We start from the raw sequence: 12,573 nt of genomic DNA, 5'->3' as shown, positions 1-12,573 counted from the left end.
GAGATGGTAAGTCTATTCCTCACAGCCTCGTTGTCAAGGGTTTCAATCCAAAATTTCAATGTAATGATCTCCGAGCCACTTCATCATCACTCTTGCCTTGTGACATGGTGCTCCATCATGCTGGAAAATGCACGGATCATCACCAAATTGCTCCTGGATCGTAGGGAGAAGTTGCTCTTACAAGACGTTTTGATACCATTCTTTATTCATGGCAGAGTTTTTGGGCAGAATTGTGAGAGAGCCCACTCCCTTGGATGAAAAGCAACCCCACACATGGATGGTCTCAGGATGCTTCACTGTTTTTAACGACACAGGACTCATGGTAGCGTTCACCTTTTCTTCTTCGGACTGTCGATTTTCCTGATGTCCCAAACAGTCAGAAGGGGGCTTCATCAGAGAAAATAACTTTGCACCAGTCTTCTGCTGTCCAATCCTTGTACTTCCTGCAGACTTTCAGTCTGTCCTTGATGTATTTCTTGGAGAGAAGTGGCTTCTATGCAGCCTTTCTTGACACCAGGCCATTGTCCAAAACTCTTCGCCTCACTGTGCATGCAGATGCACTCACACCAACCTGCTATTGAGCAAGCTCTGCACTGGTGGTGACACAATTCAGTAGCTGACTCCTCAGGAGGAGACGGTCCTGGTGCTTGCTGGACACTCTGGGATGTCCTGAAGTCTTCTTCACTGCATTTGAACCTCTCTCCTTGCAGTTCTTAATGATCCGGTAAATGTTTTTTCAGGTGCAATATTCTTTGCAGCAATGTCCTTGCAACCATTGCGAACAAGAACACAATAACTGGAAGCACTTCTTCCCTCCTTTTATAGCAATCAGTCTGCTCTTATAATCCAATCAGAATGATAGAGTGACTTCACCTGACTAGTACTCGTTCACACTTTCCCAGGTGCTGCTGATATGATTAGTTAAATTATGTTAGCTGGGCATTTTGTGCCAGGGTAAAAAAACTGTGAAATTTGGGTTTTTGTGCTTAAGTTTTTTGACAATTAAGATTTTTGCAATTTTTTTAAATGCATCTGATCACTCTGCACAATAATCTAGAAACAATGTGAATCAACACCACAACAGCTGAAGCAGAAAACTTTGCGAAAACACAAAATGTATGTCACTGCCAATAATTTTGGCCATGGCTGTATTGTGCTGGGTTTCCATCAATTGTTGCACATCCACTATGTACTGCACATTATCACGAGGGAACCACCTTGTCATGATGGAGGAGCAGATGAATGACCTCTCCCTGCTTTGGGACAGTTGTCTTTGCAAGAATGGAGCAAGTATCTCATTTTATTAAATGTATCCACGAGACACTGCAGAATCAGTGTAATATCTGATATAATGTGGGCTGAAATAGCTGTGATACCCACACACCACCAGTCTCTTCATACTTGGGAGCGCCCACTCTCAAAACTGTTCTGGCAAAACTGTTTTTTTTAGACATTTCAATGTATTTTGAAGTTACATGCTTTTACGGTTATTCAAGTGCCTTATATGTAGTCCCCTGGTATATTTGCCATAGTTGCCCTTTTGGGTCTGCTGCTTTGTCACACTCTAAATCTAGTATTACTTGAATTAAGCCATTTAAAAGAAGAATAGTAGCTTATCTCTCTTTGTTATATAATATTGGTCTGAAAATGTATATATATTTTTATTCTTTATCAACACAAAAGCCTGTTCTTTTATGAAAGCCTGTTTTTAATAAATAGTATATAGTTTGCATAGTATGCATATTATGATAAAATAAATAGTCTATATTTTGTAAAAATTGTATATTGCGAGACTAATGCATTATCTTGCTGAAAGAGGCCGCTGCCATCAGGGGATACCATTTCCATGAAGGGGTGCACCTGGTCTGCATTGATGTTTAGGTAGGTGACACGTGTCAAATTGATGTCCACATGAATGGAACCCAAGGTTTCCCACAGTGCATCCTGGTGCCATCACTTCTCCAGGTATACGGCCATCCACGTGAAGTAAAAGAAAATGGGACTCATCAGATCAGGCAACCTACTTCCACTGCACCAAGGTCCAGTTCCGATGCTCCCATTGTAGGCACTTTCGACGGTGGACAGGGGTCATCATGGGCACTTTGACCGGTCTGTAGCTACATAGCCCCATATGCAGCAGGGTTCGATGCACTGTTTTTAACACATTCTTCCCATAATTATCATTGCAATTTTCTAAGACTTGTGCCACATTATACCTTCTGTCGTTTCGAGCCAGATGGGATATCAATGAACCTTGGGCGCCCAACAATCTGTCGCCGGTATGTGGTTTGTACCTCCTCGTTTCACTGTCGGTAGATACTCACCACTGCTGACCGTGAGCACCCAACAAGCCTTGCCGTTTCAGAGATGTTCTGACCTAGTCGTCAGGCCAAAAAAATTTGACCCTTGTCAAAGGGGGGGGGGGGTCCCTATCTGAGGGTTGTGTCCCCCCTAAAATATCATTAAAATATGTATATTGTGAATAATATAATGATATATTCTTAAAAGAATTGTTTAAGAAATAAAATAATACAAATGCAAACGGGGCAACAACAAAAAAAACCTTGGTGTCCCCTTCAAAAATTGCTCTTGAGAATTGTTATGTTTATTGTCCCCCCCAACATTTTGATGAAATTTTCGCCCCTGACGTTGACTATGAGAACTGATTGTGCGCTTACCATCTGTGGCCTTGTAAGGGGTTAATCCAGAGCCGGCCCAAGGCATAAGCGAACTAAGCGGCTGCTTAGGGCCCCGGCGGCCACCAGGGGGCCCCCAAGAGCACATACATTTGTTTTGTTTTTTTTTGTTATTATACTGTCAATGGTAATTATACAAAAACGCAATATTAAATGTAATATTATGTTAAGGGGCTGCAGGATGCAAGCACATTCAGACAGCAAAACAGCAATGTCACAAAAAAGGACATATCCTCTGGTGCAAAGAAAAGGAAAAAGAAGAAAACAGAGGAAGAGAAAAAAACAGCACGATAAAGGTATGTTAAGTAGCTAGGCTAAGTTATGAGCTAACATTAGCTGGCTAGTTAGTTAACATAGCCTATGTAGCATATCTTCTTTTTAGGAAAGTTTGATTAATCATCCGTAAATAGCCTTGACATCTTAATATATTATTAGTACAACATATTACTTAGCAAGTTTTAGATTCAAGTTTTTGTCTTCTGTGTAAAAATAACTTTCCTGTGTATATATTTTGTAATAAAAATAAGCTTCTGTTCCATAAACTTTGTACTGATAACAACGTAACATTATTTACATTAGTCTACCATTTTGGGGTCTTTGCTATTATATTCCAATATCATTATGCCTCAATTAGCTAGTTATAGATTAAGAGTTGTTGTTTTAGGAGTACAGATGGCTTGCTGCTGTGTATAATAATTTGTGTTGAGAAAATAACATTTTGTCAAATATTCTGTCAAATATGTACTCTTATGAAACTTCCCTAGGAGCATTGTTGAAATATTTTGGACGTGGGGCACAACCAACACCACCTGCCCCAAGTTCCAGTGCTACAGCTGATGATGATTTTTCAACAATCCCAGATCATTATATTTATATGGATAAACCATGCCTTTGTTTTTGACAGACAGTTGCATTACCTTCTAATATGACATCTACCATGGCTAGCTTTTATTATTATTTTCATCTTTCATCAGATCCATCCTCTGCATGCGAGGAGCACTTCCCATCACGTGCATCCACTGATGTGGTCATCTATCCTGTCAGACTCAGAAAGGACTGATCTGGTAAGCAGAGGGCCACTGCCTATAAAGGAAAACTTCACATTCCCTGAAAAACCTGATGGCAGAAGCTTCCACTACACCTACAGAAAGTTAATTAATGGGGAAAAATGTAAGTGGAGCTGACTCAATTATTTAAAAAGAAATGATGCAGTCTACAGCTTCTGCTGCAAATTGTTCTCTAGGAAGTACACAAAACTGGTAACAGAGGGATAACAACATTGGGTAAATATAGGTATGCTACTGTTACATTTAAAACCGTAGAAGGGTGAAATCATGCCAGGCAGACATTGGAATGTTGTAAGCAACACAGCTACAACTAATAAAATTGATAAGGGGTGTGTTAGATTTATAGTGTGCGAATAATCATGCATTGACAATATTCAGTCATATTGGCGGCACTGAGGGGCCCCCAAATCAAATTCTGCTTAGGGCCCCATAAAGGCTTGGGCCGGCCCTGGGTTAATCAATGTTATTCTCTTCACCAGTGAGTGGTTATAATGTTTTGGCTCATCAGTGTATATTCAAAGACAGTTTTGCACAAAATTACATTTTAAATGACTTCAAATAAACAAGAGAATATTACACTGCCTTGCAAAAAAAAAGAAAAAAAAGTTGCATACTCTAATATTTCGTTGGATCACATTTAGCAATGATTACGGCGTACATACCTTGTGGCATTGTTTTGACAACAATCATTCATTTTAGACTTAATTTATTGCCGCATAACATTGCTGAGCCTAGACATGACCAGCCCCAGCTCATAACACTGCCCCCAGAGGCTTGAACAGTGGGCATGACGGGTGCATCACTTCATGCACTTCCTTTCTTACCCTGAGGCGCCCATCGCTGTGGAATAGTGTAAATCTGGACTCATCAGACCCCATGACCTTTTTCCATTGCTCCACAGTCCAAGCCTAATGCTCCTTAACAAATTTATGCAGTTTTATCCGATTAGCCTCACTAACGAGTGGATTTCTTGTGGCCACACAGCTGTTTAGTCCAATTCCTGTAAATTATTCTTTCATTGGGGTGTGGAAATTATCTTTCTTTCACTATTAAACATAGAAGTGAGTTCTACTGCCGATATATTACCATGTTACAAGCGTTTTAGTGATCTCCGATCACAATAATTCTTCCGACCACATTTCTTCCTCGAAGCTGATGATTCACCGTTATCCTTCCAGGTTTTAATAATGCTTTGGACAGTACTTAACCCAGTTCCAGTGATTTCAGCAATCTCCTTAGTTGCTTTCTTTGCTTGATGCAGGCCAATAATTTGCCCCTTCTAAAACACAGTAACATCTTTTCCACGACCACGAGATACGTCTTTCGACATGGTTGTTTAAGAAATGAGGAGCTACACACTGCATCAGTTAGGGTTAAAAGACTTTTGCCAGCTGAAACATTTAAATCACTGCAATAATGATCCAATCAAAGGTTGTAAAGTATCTGCTTATTTAAACCCAAACGTGACTTTTATTTGGCCAGGCAGTGTTGTTTATTTAATTTTTAAGCTTTTGACTCACAGTCATGTAATTTGTAATCAGTACCACAATTACATTTTAGTAAATAATTCCCCCAACAATATATAATCTAGGAATAATCTAGATATATAAAATAGATAGATTTGCCTCTAAATTCAGATGGAATTTTAAAATGGTTAAAAGAAATGCTGATATGTTACTGCTGTTGCAATAACTCACTCAAGGCCTGTGTTTCAGTGACTTTACCATGATTAAGGAGGTTTTGGGTACTCTGCTAGGGTACACCTGTGGTAAAAATGTAAGCTTAAAGCACAGTTTTGAGTGGCTTATTGCTTTCTGTAACTAGTTCTTTTGGAGAAAAGCAAATGCTATATATTATCAGAAGTATATGTTGTCGTTTGCTTATGACTCAAGCTTTTGTCCAGGAATATCTTAAAAACATCATCTTGAGCTGAGAAATGCAGGCACTGTTTATGCATATATATATATATATCTGTAAAAATGCAATTAAATTTGATCTTTTAAATGGCTTTTATTTATTTTTTTTTGTCACTGATACTATGAAAGGTGAATTACTTTGCATCAACAAACAACAATATTTACCCAAATGTAGCCCTAACTAGCCCAGAGTTGTCTGAACAAACAATATTGTATTGAACAATGTCCCTGATTTGTGCGTTGCCACAATGCATTGCAACAAACAATGCTGTTAGTTTTAGAGGCTTATTTTTTTGCCATTGATTGGCATTATTTATGCTGACTAAAAGCAATTTTACAATACCCATTTACTTGGAAAATCCATTCCAATAATTTGAAATGAATGACCTCAACCTTCCTAAAACTTCAAAATCTCATGGAATTATGCCACACAAATAATCTTGTACAAACATCTCCTTCCAAAAACTAGAAAGGACAAGTAATTGTCAGAAACTTTTATTGAACTACTCAATCTTAATGATATCAAATGGGACAAGAGGCAAATTCTATTTCAGTAAAAAAAGGAGGTTGTAGAAGACATTCTGTTGTTTTCTCTAGTCCATTCTGGCCTTTAGGGTGCGTGTGGTGATCTTATCCTTCTCACTGTGAAATAATCACAAATCACATCAAATAAACCAATCAGCTCACTCAGTTCAACTGTACATTTCAAATTTAACACCTATACACAGTAAAGCCAATTAACTAATCACTAACATACATTACTAAAACTGGTCAACAATAAATCAAAACTAAATTATACACTGAAATAAGTACACTCATAATTAATTTTAATGTTTAAAAACCATACAAAATTATTTTAACCACAAACGGCAATAAGTAAAATTACAATTTCAACTTTTGACTTTTAGACAACAATTAAGATTGAGGACATCATTATTATACACGTACATAACATGAACAACGACTCCCATTCCAGACACTGCATCTCTGTCAACGGCATTCAGCATGGCCTGCGAGATGGTCTCGAACAAATCATCTGGTTCCTAGAGAACAAAATCAACAGCAAAGTCAATAAGACCACCATACCTAACTTGTAAAATCACACTTTATGCCCAACAAGTTATTGTAGACTTTTCCACTTACCATGTCAGGTTCCCATAGCGACTCACACATACCGTACATCTGCTCTGAGCAAGTCCCGCTAACAACAAAATCTTCTGTTACCATTGGGCATCCAATAAGATCAAGGGAGCAGATGAAGGGTTCAGAGGTCTTTGGGTCCAAACCAGCAATCACAGGCTCAATGTAGTAAGGCCCAAACCTGGGACAGGGATAGGGGTAGACGGGAATGTTTTATTTTGTAATGTTGCAGAGAAACACATAAATCCTAAGCGGTCTCAAATGACACACTATACACTGCAATCGGCCATTTAGTGTTTGAATTTTCTAAGTGAAAGACAGTCTCAAATGGAACAATAAATGTTTTTTTTTTTACTACACAGAAGCATTAACCATTTTACAACTGACAGAAGTGACGTTTTAAACACAAGTGATGTGGTAACATTAGCTTTAGCGTGTAACCCGCCCCTTACATTACATGGGGAAAGCTGTGACTGCTGAATGTATGAATGTATGCTGAATGTATGCATTTTCAGTCAGATGCAGAGAAAGTGGCTGGAGTTTATTCATATTTTTTAATGTAGACATTTTTCTGAGGTATTTTGGATATGCAGAGAGACATCTTTTGCCATTGTGACACTTCTCGCACCACAAGCAGTGTTTTTAATACGCCATGTAAAGATAAAATCCTTCAGATCGACTTCTTGTTCAGACAACAAACAGACTAGATAAAAAAACATGTTGTTTTTTAAATGACTTTTATATACACTGGGTTTCATATGCCTAGAAGCACTTAAGTACTAGTAGGGGCATTTTTTGTTACCTTTATATGGGCAATATTATCTAAACTTATAATATGACTCCTTAGGCCAAATGCTTAAATTTAATCGATTAATGAAATCTGAAAAATAACATACTGTAGGCTGTGGATTTAATTTGACTGGTAACACCCTGGTATCAATTAAATTAAATGAATATAATCTCATATTTGTAGGGCTGGGTATTGACACAGATTTCCCACATTTATTAATTTAAATTATATTCCAATTGTGATTCGATTCCATATCGATTATTTGGGATTGTTAAATAGGCACTAGGGATGGAACAATATGGTTCTCTCACAATTTGGTTCAAAATACGATATGAGGTTCTCAATTTGAACACTTAAATTACAAAATATTACAGAAACTTTAAAATTTTTCATCAAAATAATGTTATTTAATACACAATATAAATGCTCAAAGATTAAATAATAACAGTTGCTCATATACCATTCAAAAGATCACAAACAAAAAAGCTTTAAAAAATAGTGGGCTACATTCAGGCTGATCATGTGCAGAACAAGCAATAGAACTGGCCAGAACCAGTGTATATTTTAATTATTTGTTTGTCAACATTATTATGATCAAAATTAAACTTTGTAAAAATACAAAAATTATAAATTATATGAATTAATATTAAATCATGAAATTGTATAAATAATAATGATATGAGCCATCACTGTTTGAAATAATGTGTCAAATTTACAAGTAATAACATGGAGTTTACATTAATTTGTATCAGAAACACTATAAAAGTTTGTCACTTTAAGAGTTCACCGAGCGGCTCACAGGGTTCCGGTTCAGCGAACATTAATGAGAATTAGGGATGCACCGAAATTACAATTCTGGGCCGAAACCGAAAATCCAGGATGCACTTGGCCGAAAACCGAAACGTACTTTTTTTTTTTACCTATTTTTTTGTGTATAATTGTATTAATATTATACTTTTTCATTAATTTCATGAATTTAATGAATCTGAATTGAAAAACTACAAACCAATAAAATAATCACACTTTTATTGAAAGTAACACACCAAAATTGGACGAAAATATTAAAACTATATTAAATATTATTCTTCATTCAGTTCTGTAAAAATCTAATTTTACAGATTTTATTAACAATTATCCAAATAATGTAAAGTTTTAGAAAACTATTATATGCAAAACAACAGTCAAGTAATGAACTTAGCTAGCATCTTTGAAAAAGTTTTAAATATGCAACAGTAATTTTAATTAAAACAAAAAGGCAGAACACAGAATGGCAGAGGGCCTCTATTCCACTGATCTATATATATAAAACTATAATATATAATTATATATATAGATCAGTGCTCTATTCTGTTTATGTAAACATATGTATACTTTAAGTGAAAATTATTGTGCAAAACAACAGTGCAAAACAGCAGTAATTGAACTAAATCCAACCTCAACTGTAAACGACAGATGTATCCTCAAGTGAAGAACAAGTGTAATGTAATTGCTATACACATAAAATTGGACCGCTTTCTATTTAAGTACAAGTGACAGGTTTCTCCTCAAGAACAAAAGTTGCTAAACTTTCTGACAGTCTCTCCTGTCAAATTTTCGGCCAAAAACCGAAAGTGCCATTTTCGGCCGAAAATTTTCGGCGGCCGAAATTTCGGTGCATCCCTAATGAGAATCTCTCAGTTTCTTTAGCGCATCCATGCTGCGTGAGTTTAAAATGTATATTTGTTTTTTACTTTTTAATCTGACTGTAAAGAGCAGAAAGGATATTTAGACATATTATTCATTGAGTGGATTGCACCTCATCTTTTATGGACACACATTACGCAGAAGAAATTATCTGTTTAATCTCAAGCACTTTTCATCAAAACAAGGTGATTTGCCAGGTATTCCAGTTCTTAAAGTTCTAAAAGCTAAATTCAAGCACTTTAAGGACATTGTGTGAACCCTGTGAACAGTGTAAAAAAAAGTGCAGTAGGGGTCAAATCAAGTGATAGAGAGATTGTGACATGTATTTTTTTTCCTCATTCAAGTATTTCCAAATATTTTGGGCTATTAAGTTAACACACAACATTTAGAGCGGGAGCATGACACCAAACTGATGTGGATGAGCGATGTGCTACAAATAACGTTCAGCAAAAATTTTCACTTGTCCACTAAAAACAGATATAAAGTAAAACATTGAGCTGAGGATTTTACGAATCGATCACAAATCATTCGAAACGGAGATTACGATGATGTATGAGTATTGAGAACTATATCAGATGTTAAAAAAATAAATAGGAACTCATTGCGAGGGCATTTTTTGCCGACATATATTTAATTTCTGGGGCATTTTTTTCAATTTCTGTGGTAGATTTGCCCTAAGCCCCTGTTAATTTCTGACCCTGCTAGATACCAAATCTATAATGATTTTTATATATCACAGTTAAAGCAGGAACATTTTTAATCACCAATGCAAGACAAAAGGTTGTTTTGGTTGAATGGCTATGCTTGCTGTTCCACTAATACCTTTACATTTCCAGCAATTTTCCTTTTGGTACAAATTCCAAATAACAGTAGTTAGCCAAGGGCAGACGTGCAGTTTTTTACCTCCTCTCGTACAGAAGGTTGGACACCATGCTCATGAAGGTCTTTGGCTTGATCTGCCGACCTTCCTTCAGCTCATACAGGTTCAAGCGGAACTTCAGCCTTTGAGATCTAGCCAGAATAATAGAGAAAATGTGAAAACCAGAAGGCATTAACTCTTTCCCCGCCAAACACGGAATTTTCCGGGTTTCCGTGTTTAAGGTGTTATACGGTAAGGAAGACCCCTGCGCATGTTTTGAAAGAGTACGCAACTCTTTGATCAAAGAAACAGACTGCGATCGTCTCAAACATGAAGAAGTGGAGTATGAGAAGCTCAAAATATCAGACATAAACATGCCTTTTTCTCAGCTTTTTGTCTGAAATGTTGTTTTTTGACAAAACCTACCTCTGTTCAAGTTGCAATAAAAAAAGAATAAATGAAGATAAAATAAAATCTTTTTTTTTTGCCTAAAAGCAGAGGCCCAGATCTTTATTTTGATATATAGCATCTTCATATATTCATGGAAGAAAATATTCTGCGGGCCATTAAAGTTTAGCGAAAATCGTCAAAAACCCTGGCGGTGGCTGGCAACTTTTTTTTTTAAACGCTGGCGGGGAAAGAGTTAAAGGAATAGTTCACCCTAAAATTGAAAGACTCTCGTAATTTACTCACCCTCATTCCACCCCAAATGTGTATGACTTTCTTTCTTTTGCCTAACACAAAGAGTTTTAGAAGAATATCTCAGCTCTGTAGGTCCATACAAATTAATGGTCACCAAAACTCTGAAGCTCCAAAAAGCACATAAAGGCAGCATAAAAGTAATCCTTACGACTGTGGTGGATGCTTTTGAAGTGATCCAATCGGTTTGGGGTGAGAACAGACCAAAATGTATTAAATGTTTCCACTGTTCATCTGGTCATTGCAGTCTCTAGCCACGATCATGCTTTCAAGCTCAATTACACTTCCTAGCATTTGAAGCAAGCACAGAGTGCATTATGATCGGAAAGACGAATGCTGATATCAAAATTAATTGTGAAAAATAAGCTACATTTCGGTCTGTTCTCACCCAAAACTGATTGGATCGCTTCAAAAGAATCATATGGATTACTTTTATACTGCCTTTATGTGCTTTTTGGAGCTTCAATGTTTTGTTTACTATTCACTAGCACTGTACAGACCAACAGAGCTGAGATAATCTTCTAAAACTCTTGGTGTTCTGCAGAAGACAGAAACTGTTGCAAATCTGGGATGGCATAAGGGTGAGTAAATGATGAGAGTATTTTCATTTTTGGGTTAACTTTACCTTTAAATGCTTTGGTGTCAATACACAGAAACACGATAAAATATTAGATTTAATACAAAATGCATTTGACAGTGTGTACTTACACGGTCTGTACATCTGTGGCCAGGCCTGCCAGCCCAATGTAGAGTCTGTCTCCCATGGGGAAAATTTTCTGAAAGTCGGTGGTAACCAGCTGTGCTTGGATACCAAACCTCCGGTCTGATGCTATTGCCACACAGTCCTTTCCACGCATCGCCATGACGGCACCTCCATTATATGACATAATAGACTATACTCAGAGTACAATGATAAGAACAAATAAGACAACAGAACTCATATCTTTTGCAATTTCATTTTCCATACATTCTAACTATCCAAATTATATATATATATATATATATATATATATATATATATATATATATATACATATATATATATATATATATATCATGATTTTAAAGGGGTATTTTACCACTAGGAATATATGTGCAATCCAAACCAAACTAACAGCTAATAATAATCATAATAATTAAGTACATTTAATACACTGACTACTACATTATGATAATATATCAGCATGACTGGTCAATATCCATATTTTGCCCAGGCAGCCAAGTGCAACAGTGTTAGTTTCGTTTTAAAAACGATCCATTTGAATAATCCAGCAGAATAGTACTCACTCTATACAACTCAATAATGGGTAATATATGCGTGCAGCACGCCTATTACTTTAAGACATTTTTGGTAAAAAAAAGATGTATGGGCCACAAATTAGGATAAATAACTTTAGCCCAACACTAGCCCTGAAAGATGAGATGGCGAATAGCTAAAGTGCTAATTTTACACAATCACACCCTGTAAAAACATTTAATTATTCGAAATCATCTTACCATGATGAAAGAAGTGAAAGCAGGTACCGCTATTAAGACCCGTGTGTAAATGTATATGTGCTGATTATATAGTTTTAGACCTGTCACACACGGTGACTCCACAGTTTCTTTCAAGCGCTGGTCAGCTAGTCCTGCTAGAGTGACGTCATTTCCAGCCTGTTCAGCCGCTACAGTGCCCCTGATGGACAAAACCCCGCACCCGACTCATTCTACCTCCATTGCGCAA

General features: G+C 36.7%; 1 protein-coding gene across 2 annotated transcripts; it reads right to left on the bottom strand.

Annotated features, from left to right (window-relative positions):
* Positions 1-5,777: 5,777 nt before the first annotated feature.
* On the bottom strand, positions 5,778-12,492 carry psmb3 (proteasome 20S subunit beta 3). 2 transcript variants are annotated; one of them, XM_052129820.1, is made up of 6 exons: positions 12,348-12,492; positions 11,559-11,721; positions 10,196-10,303; positions 6,823-7,000; positions 6,628-6,722; positions 5,778-6,321 (listed from the first exon to the last, which is right to left on the bottom strand). In XM_052129820.1, the coding sequence occupies exons 2-6, from the start codon at positions 11,711-11,713 to the stop codon at positions 6,273-6,275; spliced, it is 585 nt and encodes a 194-aa protein (XP_051985780.1). In that variant the 5' UTR covers positions 11,714-11,721; positions 12,348-12,492; the 3' UTR covers positions 5,778-6,272. The 2 variants fall into 2 exon arrangements, with proteins under 2 accessions (XP_051985780.1, XP_051985779.1); XM_052129819.1 differs by having other exon boundaries at positions 5,779-6,321; positions 11,559-11,743.
* Positions 12,493-12,573: the final 81 nt, after the last annotated feature.

This window comes from Xyrauchen texanus, chromosome 7, assembly GCF_025860055.1.
Source record: "Xyrauchen texanus isolate HMW12.3.18 chromosome 7, RBS_HiC_50CHRs, whole genome shotgun sequence".
Classification (NCBI taxonomy): Eukaryota; Metazoa; Chordata; class Actinopteri; order Cypriniformes; family Catostomidae; genus Xyrauchen; species Xyrauchen texanus.
This window is presented reverse-complemented; position numbering and strand designations above follow the sequence as displayed.